General features: G+C 38.7%; 1 protein-coding gene and 1 pseudogene across 1 annotated transcript; both read left to right on the forward strand.

The window, feature by feature from the left end:
* The first annotated feature begins 1,173 nt into the window (after positions 1 to 1,173).
* Positions 1,174 to 4,412, forward strand: LOC121415370 (uncharacterized protein K02A2.6-like). The gene is made up of 2 exons (XM_041608558.1): positions 1,174 to 3,156; positions 3,229 to 4,412. Exons 1-2 carry the CDS (start codon positions 1,174 to 1,176, stop codon positions 3,499 to 3,501), a joined length of 2,256 nt encoding a protein of 751 aa, XP_041464492.1. The 3' UTR covers positions 3,502 to 4,412.
* Positions 4,413 to 7,758: 3,346 nt separating this feature from the next.
* On the forward strand, positions 7,759 to 8,922 carry LOC121430775 (annotated as a pseudogene).
* The last annotated feature ends 1,903 nt before the right edge of the window (positions 8,923 to 10,825 follow it).

A 10,825-nucleotide genomic window follows, 5' to 3' on the forward strand; every position in this document is an offset into this window, starting at 1 on the left:
AGATGCCTATTAGACAGAGAGCCTATCGAACATCACCATCTATGAGAGTAGAGATACAACGACAAGTTGACGATCTCCTAGAACGCAATATCATTGAGGAAAGTCATAGCCCTTGGGCTAGTCCTATTGTCATGGTACGCAAGAAGGATAATACTTATAGATTTTGCGTGGATTATCGTGCTCTGAATGCCATTACCATTAGGGATTCACATCCTATCCCTCGACAGGATGACTCCATAGATGCGTTATCTGCGTCTTCCTACTTCAGTGTAATTGATTTGTCAAGTGGATACTGGCAAGTCAAAATGCACCCTGCTGACAAAGAGAAGACCGCATTTACCACAGGCAGTGGACTCTACCATTTTAACGTGATGCCTTTTGGGTTAGTGAATGCTCCCATGACATTTCAACGTTTAATGGAGATTGTTCTTCACGGCTTACATTGGTCCACATGTCTTGTATATCTTGATGACTGCATTGTTGTGGGAAGAGACTTTAATCATCACCTACGCAATCTAAAAGAAGTGTTTGATCGCTTTCGTGATGCTGGACTAACACTCAAACCGTCAAAATGTCACTTCTTCAAGAGGAAAGTTACATATCTTGGATATGTAATCAGCTCGGAAGGTGTCCTCCCTGATCCTAGTAATACAGAGAAAGTGACTAGATGGCCACAACCAAGGACTGCCACTGATGTTAGATCATTTTTGGGTTTAGCCTCTTTCTACAGACGCTTTATACCTGGATTTTCACAGATTGCATCTCCAATGACTAGGCTTACTCACAAGGGCACACCCTTCATCTGGACCACAGAGTGTGACGCTGCTTTCAGTCACTTAAAAACTGCTTTGACTAGTCCCCTTCTTCTAGCATATCCTGATTTTAATCATGGTTTCATCCTATCTACAGATGCTTCACTTGATGCAGTTGGGGCTGTCCTCTCACAAGTACAGCAAGGAAAGGAAAGAGTCATAGCCTACTTCAGTCAGATGCTGACAAGACCACAACAGAAGTGGTCTACATATGACCGCGAATTGTGGGCGATAGTATGTGCTATTCGACATTTTAGGTCAACACTTTGATATTGTGACAGACCACCAACCTCTTTTGGTTTATAGGAAAGTCCCCATTCAGGATGATGCAACAGGAAGAAGAGCTCGTTGGATTGTTGAGATGAATGCCTACTCATTTGACATAAGACATAGACGTGGTCGTTCTCATCAGAATGCAGATGCTATGTCAAGACGCTTGGATGGTCAAAGAAACGACACGAAACAGGAATCTGTTGAGTGCAATGCGGTGACGAAAACACCCAAGGAGGTTGATCTACATATTCATCCTCCCTCTACATCTAAGACTACTGGTACTCAGACATTTCACCAGCCTTTTTCATTACCTTCATGTACTACTGGTACTCAGACGTTACACCAGCCTCTTTCATCACTGTCGTCTACTACTTGTACTCAAACTACATGCATTCAACCTACGTCAGTTAAATGTGATGATACTCAACCTACATCAGTAAAATGTGATGAAACTCAGGCAAACAATCTTCCTGACGTCGAGAAGAGATCACATGGTGATTTGATTTCTGACCACGACCTACTTCAACACCAACGGTTAGACGAAGACATCTCTAAGGTTATGGAGTATGTCAAAGATGGATATCACCCTACTTGGAAAGAACGTCGCCAACAATCTGCTCGTATGCGACGACTACTTTGGCAGCTCCCTCGTCTTGTAATTAGGCAAGGCATTTTATGTAGGAAGACCTATGACAAGCCTAGAGAGATATACACTTACCAAACTGTAATCCCAAAATCCTTATTACAGAGAGTTCTACATAATTTGCATGGTCACCCTTCATCTGGTCATTTTGGTGCACAATGTACATTACAGAGAGCTCATGTGTCATTTTACTGGCCTTATATGCATAAGAATATAGTGGATTATTATAACACCTGTAAGGCATGTGAATCTTTTCGCCTTCCTAATCCACCATACAGAGCGAAGTTAATGACTATTACCACTACACGTCCTCTGGAAAAAGTGTTTGCTGACATAGCTGAACTTCCGAGATCTAGGAACGGATATAAATATCTGCTGGTGGTAGTGGATCATTTTAGCAAATACTTGAATTTGTATGCGATGAAAGACCAGACAGCACAGACAGTGGCCAGGCACATTTGTGAAGATTACATCCAAGAACATGGAGTGCCTGAAAGCCTGCACACAGACCAAGGAAGGCAGTTTGAATCCAGACTTTTGCAAGAATTATGTAAAAATCTGGGAATAGAGAAGACAAGGTCCTCCCCATACCACCCTCAGGGTGCCGGTCTTGTGGAGAGAGCCAATAGAGTCCTGAAAGATCAACTAGCCAAGTACATTGCAGACCAAGGTGGAGACTGGGATAGCCATTTACACCAACTTCAATTGGCATATAACTCTAGTGTACATTCTACCACTGGGTTATCACCCTACTTCATAATGCATGGACGAGAGGCTAGGACTCCAGCCAACGTCAACTTCCCAACGCCAGCAGTTACCTCACATCCTACTTCGACTCCAGAAGGTTACACAGATTCACTGAATAAACGTCTGTCTACAGCCTTTAGATTTGTAAAGGAGCATACAAGGAAAGCACAGGTAGCCCAACAGGAACATTATGACATGAGAAATAGGACTATCACTTATTCCACAGGTGATCTGGTTTGGTTACATGATCCGGTGAACGTGCGGAACAAGCTAGAGCCGAATTGGAAGGGACCATATAAAGTTCTATCATCATGTACTGAGGGACTGAACTACAAGATTTCTAGGAACGGAGATGTAAAGATTGTACACCACAATCGTTTGAAGCCTTTTAGGTCGAGGATGGGAACTCCTACTTCCTCCTTCGGTAAACCTACTTCCTCCTTCAATACACCTACACCCTCCTTCAAAATACCATTTTCCTCCCTTAACAGGTCTACATCCTCCTTCAATAGGCCTGCAGACTCTTTTGCTATTTGGTGGCAACCACAAATACCACCAATTCCACCCCGCCAGGCAGACGAGGGTCGACTACCAATTCCACCCCGCCAGGCAGACGAGGGTCAACTACCAATGCCACCCCACCAGGCGGACCAGGGGCACTTACCAATGCCAGCCCCCCAGGTGGACCAGGGGCACTTACCAATGCCAGCCCCCCAGGTGGACCAGGGGCACTTACAAATGCCAGCCCCCCAGGTGAACCAGGGGCAATTACCAATGCCAGCCCCCCAGGCAGCCGAGAGGTACCCGATACCCATCCCCTTCCCCCAAGAGGATGGAGAACAACTACCAATGCCGGCCCCCCAGGTAGACGATAGGGACCTGATACCCATCCCCTTCCCCCAAGAGGATGGAGAACAACTGCCAATGCTGCCATGTCAGGCAAATGTTGAGCAACCTCCACGACGATCGCGAAGTGGACGTTTATTAATACCACCTAGGAGATTAAAGGAATATGATACTTCGTGAGTAAAACATTAATCATTTGGAAGTGTATTTGACTCATCATCTTAAAGAAAACTGAGATATGGATAGTCTTGTGATTAATATTGGAACTATAGGACCACTACTGTCTACAGATAACTTCATTTCGCTGGATATTACTATGTGACTGACAAAGTATGCTGGATTAACAGAGATTGAACTTTAATATGCATACAATGAATGAAATACCTGAGCTTATTTATCCACACATGACCAAACAGATACATGAACTCAGTTTTAAGTGTATCAAGACATACCATTGGATGCATGAACTCAGTTGAAATGCATGCATGATAGAATTTTGTTTGCTTTATTATTGTTTATTCATAATGGTCATGGTCATTCGTCATGTGCTAGATGAATCGCATATTTCGTTATATGAAAGAACTCCAACGAGTCAGAGATTGATGACCGTCAAACTTTAAATTTTGTTTCATACATCCTTCGAGTTTGAACTCTGGATCACATCTTTTTGGAAATATTTGTCTTCACTTCGAGGAAGTCTTCAAGTTTTGAACTCAGGATCATATCTTTTTGGAAATATTTGTTTTCGCTTTGAGGATTACAGTCAAATACAAAGAATTTTAACTCTGGAACATTACACTTCGAAAATTTGAAGGATTCGGCCACTATAGGTAGTACAATTACATGTACACAGTGATAGCCACAACGTTCAGGCAGAATAATCCTGAGGCTATCTACTGCTGGTCTGTACCCTCGCTCTACAGATCAGAAAGTTTTTTTTACAATCAGCATTGATCAAATCTTATTTCTTTGCATGTTTTTTTTTTCTCGAGAGAGAGACGAACCACGACGTTCGGGCAGAATAATCCCGAGGTTCGATCTCAGGTTGAGCACCTTCGCTCTGCTCTTCCTACTAGGATAGTTGGTATTTAGAAAAAAAAAACATGATTAACATTATTTGTGCAGTATATATGTTTAATGTAAATGTCACATGTGGTTTGTATATGACATGCTTAATGCTACTTACTCAAAAAAATTCCATATTGGTATATTTTTGTAAAATTATGCCTATTTTTGGTAGAACTAGGACAAAACATACATGAATTTATGCCATGCATTGTATATAAAGAGAAGGCGTACTTTGAATGGATGATTTAATTGCTAGTACGCTCATGATTTATTTTTTTTGTCAAGAAGTAAAAGTAAACTGGAAACTTTATTTAGACACTTGGTGTAGCGGTTTGATTTTGAATTATACTGATCTTCCAACGTGTAATTGGCAACGCATTGAACATTTACAATGGTATAGCTTTGTTCGTTTTTTTTTCTTTTACTATTCCAAACTCGATGACATGGTATAACTTTGGACAATTGAAGTTGTCATGGTATAGAAAATGGCAAACAAGTAATGTTTAGTATTGTTTTGCAATCCTTGCAGGACGGAGTTTTAGGACAGTGTTTGAATAGAGAAAGGTGATGACACTGAAAGTTATGTTTCAAGAGTAAATACTACATGTACTGTACACAGCATATAGCTTGAAAGAAAATGTGTTTAAAAAAAAACATAAAGAGAAAAAAAATAGTACAGTGTACATGTACACAGCTTATAAGTTAAAAGAAAAAATACAACAGTGTTTACAGAGGAAAATATGGGAAACAAAGGAAATATTTTTTTTCTTCTCTTTGAAAAATTGATTTAGTACAGAGATGATGTGTTTGAGATTTTGATATTCATGTTGTTTTTTTTTGGCTGTGGAAGTATTGTGTTTTAAGTTTGACAACTTGGATTTTTTTTTCTATAATTTAGCTGATGTTGTAAACAAGGATTTTATGCCTTTCAATTTGATATACTTACATATATCCAGTGGAGATGAAAAATCATTCGTTTCTGGTTTCAGATAACAAGGCTAACTGATATAATGTTGAGTTGGAGAGGTCAATATTTATTGGTCAATATTTATCTTAGGAGAGGTCAATATTTATCTTAGATTACAATTGTTTTTTTATGATTTAAATGAAAATACATAACTATTTTTGCAAAGTCGTAATTTTTTTTTTTTGGTTTTTACAAGAACCTTTCCACAATATATTTTAGAAAAAAGAATACATGTATTCTGTAGATATTAAAGAAGGATAAAGTTGTCTGGTGTAAACTGTATGATGTTTAACAATAATGCAAGACTGATTTTGGTTTGAAAAATTTGGTTAGATAAAAAAAAAGGAAAAAAAAACAATTGGAAGATACGTCTCAATTTGGAAAAAATGAGGACATTTTTACTGTAAGAGAGAGTATTATGTAGAGCATTATTTCCATAGATCAGAGAACTTTCATGTACAGGTTAGAATCATTTCAGTATACTATAGGTCAGAGAACTTTCTATAAACAAGTTGGAATGTGAGATGCAATTCAATACATCTGCTCAGTGTTTGTAAATATCACTTCTTTGTTCAGCCAGACATGGAGTTGACCTGGATTATCTGCTTCAGTTCATTGATTCTCTTTATGTTCGGTTACACACACATTGATACACTATACACACCTCTTGCTCATTGGCTATTGATTTCTTTTATGTTGCATGCATTACTTCCTGATTGGTTATCTGATCTATTCTATGTTTCATGTATTATAGTTAGAGTGTGTCCACCCAGAGGACACACTACCTTTTGATTGGTTGATGTTTATGTTAATTGGATGACTATAGTTTTGGAAAGAAGGCAGAAATAAAGTGAGCCATGTGCTCTCGGGGAGTCGGACCCTAGCCTTGAATAGAGAAACATCTCTGTGTAATTTATATAGTTAACACCTGTGTAGTGAACCCTAACTCTAACTCCAGTAACCACCCTATACTTGCATGAAATCCAGAGTTCTGATTGGCTGGATAAGGTTCACACAACAACAGGCGTGGGGTATTTGAGGAGATTACCACATGGGAAGTGTGACCTTCCCAAAAACCCAGCCAGTGGGACCGTTGAAATTTGCCAGTGGGTGGTCTCTTTGCCCAATCAGAGTGCAGTATTCCTGTTTTCAAACTGCTTTATGTACTTGGCAAATGAAAAGTGTGATCTTGACCCGATTAAACCAATTCTTATTTTGAAACCTATATCATTTCAAAGCATACATATTCAGCTTTATCATGATATAAAAATCATTTGGGCTCAAACAGAAATAAAGTGTGAAAATAACAGCTTTTGTCAGGTGAAAATATTCATTTTGTAGCATATTTCAGATCAAAATTTTAACCTATATTACAAAATCTTTGAATAAATCCAAACACATGACCTGAAAGAATGATTCTTCTTCTTTACAATGGTACCAAATTCATGAAATTCGATGCACAATTAGAGCAGCAATGATCGAATGAAAAGAGGTGTTTTGGTCCGCATCAAGCTCATTAAATATGCAAAACATCCAAGTCATGAATATCACTTGGATGAAAGAAGCCACTTTCTTGGGACCTGCAGTCTGACTGGATTCTGTTTGGAAAAACGTAAACAGCGAAGACGAGATCAGAGACTCCCTTTTCCACTTTAATTCCTGCCCCGTGATTTCGTTTTTTGTACAACCTACGAGCTACAGGCATATTAAAGAGCGCCCGTACACGTGAACGCTTGGAATACCAAGCTTGTATACCAAGCTGAGTGGACGCTTTTGACAGGACAGGAGCTCTGCTGCAGTGTTGTTTTCACATAGACGTCTTGGCGGGAAATTCAAGCCGACGACACCCTGCTCCTCACCGGGATCTGTGTCGCTTCTTAGCCACCTCCAGTCCATCGGCCTGCTCTCCCTTTTCTGTTGAACGAAATTAAATCCTGACTGATCACCAGTTGTAGTAGATCGAGGATTGAACAGTCCTGAGTTGCCGTAGTGAGCGGAGTTGGAGGCTTGGGTAACCATCATAGTCGTTCCCATGGTGATATTCACTCATTTTCATTAATATTCTCACCTTATTAACACTGTATTAACTGGTAAGAAACTAAATCCAATTTATCAATTGGCCTACAGATTATTATGTTCTTGTAAAATAGATAATTATGACGCATACCTCATCGATGTCCTCGGGCGAAGAGGATTATCTAGAAGCAGCGAGTAATAGATTTAGGCAAGCGCCAGATGAATAAGTTATATCATCCGATGATCACACTGTCCATGATGAGTACAGTTATGATGAATCGAATTGTTCTTGAAAAACGGCGATCAATAGAAATTCTATCCGATCGGCTAAGAAAAGGGCAAGGGTTAGGAGCAATAGCGATAGTACTCTAAATAAGAACAGTAAAATGCCCAAATTCTATACTCCCACGCATTCAAGTAGGAGGGTAGTCATTGTTGGCCTTGAAAGTAAGAATATTTGCAGAGCAAACCCAGTACAGGTGTTCAAAGAAATTCATAATCTCGTAGGCAATCTGAATGGGAAAGAGAAAGTGAAAAATATGCTGATTTTGAAATGTGAGAATGACACACAAGTCATGAAATTGTTGGAACTAACCAAGCTTGCTGGTGTAGACGTTAAATCAACGCGTTATGAAGATAATCATGATTTCACAACGAAAGGTGTAATTCATAGGATAGATACACAGATAAGTAATGAGGAAATTGCAGAAGTATTGAAAGATCAGAAGGTAATTCATGCTAAGCGTTTTATTTAGAAAATCAATGGTGAAATAGTACCAACCCCATCAGTTCTCATCACCTCCAAAGGCAAGAATAAACCCGAGACAGTAAACTTTCTGTATGAGCTTAAACGTGTGGACAACTTTAGTCCACCGGTGCCAAGGTGTCACATATGTCAACTTTTTGGGCACAAGAAGGAAAATTGCAAGGGTAAACTGCGATGTGTGAGATGTGGAGGGGAACATGATTTTGAAGAATGCACACAAAAGGAAAATCGAAAATGCTTTAGATGTGGAGATAAACACTCGGCGGCGTATCAAGGTTGCAAAATTTACATAGAGGCAAAACAAATACAAAAGGTTAAATTGAAGGAAAACATAACAAACGCACAAGCGACTAGGGTGTATCGGAATCAAAAAAGTGAAATAGTAGAAGAAGCCAGTAAGACCATCAGTACTAGCGATACTAAAGAAAACATTCAAAGGAAACTAAAGAATGTTGGTCCCATTTCAAATTCAATGGCATCTGACCACGAATCAATTCAACAATCAAAGATTCCCCGCCCAATCCGAGTACAAAGGAACAATGAAAGAAGGCGGGAAAGAGATAGGGAGTCAGGGCAAGGAACTGATTCCAATAACAAAAAGAAAGATATTGTCAACACATTGAGTGTAGCACCCCTGGATTTCATTATGTTTATTCTATTTCTAACACGTAAGTTACCACAGTCTGAAAACGATGATCAGTTTTTGGAATCTGTTGTACATGCTAGTCGTAATTTCTTAAAGACAGACATAACCATGGAAATGGTCAAGGGTCACCTTAAATAAAACAGTCTGTCTCTGATTTAGTAATAGTCCAGTGGAATGGTCAAGGCATGATTTCACATGGATCGGACTTTCTAACTTCTCTTTTTGATAATGATTTACTGGGTTCCAACCCAGACATAATTTGTATTCAGGAAACATGGTTTAATGATTTTAATGTGTCGTTCATTCCTAATTACTTTTGTGTTTGTAGAAACAGACAGGATGCTAGGAGAGGTGGTCTAGCTATGTATTTTAAAAAGGACATTGCTTTCCAGGTAATGAAAGTCCAAGAGTTCATAGAATATCAAAGGGTAGATATTTTTTCAAAGAAAGGAATTATTTCCATTATCAATTACTATAATCCCTGTAAAAAGATTGAACTAGAAGAATTAAACTTCATGATTAGAAATGTGCCAGGGAAGCTTATTATTTTAGGTGACTTTAATAGCCACAATCCTCTATGGGGGAGCAGCAAGCTTGACTCCAACGGAAGAACTGTTGAATCTTTCATGGAGGTAAATGATCTAGCGTTACTAAATGACGGATCGCCAACAAGACTAGACCCACACTTTGGTTCTTATTCTATGTTGGATTTATCTATAGTCTCCAAGGAACTAGCTTGTAGTATTGAGTGGCAAGTATTGACAAATAACTTTGGCAGTGACCACAATGCAATCGTGTTGAAATTAATACAGACAAATAACGTAAATATTAATGAAAACGCAGATATAGGTCGTAGATGGAGTTTTAGAAACGTAAACTGGGAAGAGTATAGAAAAGCTATTAAAAATGAATTACTTAATCTAAATTACAAGAGACATTACTCGGCATGTAATTTGGATATTCAAGGACGATATGATATGATAGTTAAGGTAATCTTGAATGCTTCGAAAATGTGTATTCGTCGAGTGCGAATAGGAGAAGAAAACAGAGGTAAAATAACTCCCTGGTGGAACGAAGCATGTTAAAAAAGCGGTGGCGGAGAGAAATCACATTAAAAACAGATTACGAAGATATTATGATAGAAATGATGTTCAGCTATACTTGAAAAAGAAAGAATTTGCTCAGAAGGTGCAACGGCGAGCAAGATATGACTATTGGTCTAAATACTGCGGTAAAATGAATAGATTTACAGATATCGGAAAAGTATGGAAACAAGTAAAAGGAATGATAGATAGCGCAATGAACACTCATATTTTCCACAATGTAATCGTTGACGGCAAAATCGTTAGTGAATCTGAAAATAAGGCTAATGCGGTTGCCCGTTTTTTCAAGTCTATTGACAGATCTTTTTATAATAATGATGGTGAAAATGAAGATAATTTATGTAAAGAAATGTCGAATGATGACTGCATTAATGACGATTTTAACATGAATGAAATGAAGAGTGTTTTACAAGATTTGAAAAACTCAGCGCCAGGAAAGGATGATATATATTCGATTATGTTAAAAAACTTACCCCAAACAGCGCTTGATTTTATTTTAGATCTGTACAACGACATATGGAAAACTTCACATTTCCCTAGTCAGTGGTATGAAGTTGTTCAAATACCTATTTTGAAACCTGGAAAGGATCCTAGTTTAGTGTCGTCCTATAGACCCATTTCTTTATTGTCAACCCTGTTTAAAGTCATGGAGAAAATGATTAAAAACCGTCTGAATTGGTTTTTAGATAATAAGAAAACGTTAAACCCATAGGCGGCGGAAGCGGGGGGGACAGGGGGGACGTGTCCCCCCCTAAATTTTAGGAGGGGGGGACGGTCCCCCCCTAAATTTGTTGTTGATGACCTTTTTTTTTTTTTTTTTTTTTTTTTGCTTGTCAATTTATTTTCCTACGTCCCCCCTTAAATTTTTGGGTTGAGAATCTTTTTTCTTTTTTTTTTTTCTTGTCAAAAATTTTTGGGTTGTCCCCTCCTAAAATTTT

This window comes from Lytechinus variegatus, chromosome 1 (assembly GCF_018143015.1).
Source record: "Lytechinus variegatus isolate NC3 chromosome 1, Lvar_3.0, whole genome shotgun sequence".
In the NCBI taxonomy this organism is placed as follows: domain Eukaryota; kingdom Metazoa; phylum Echinodermata; class Echinoidea; order Temnopleuroida; family Toxopneustidae; genus Lytechinus; species Lytechinus variegatus.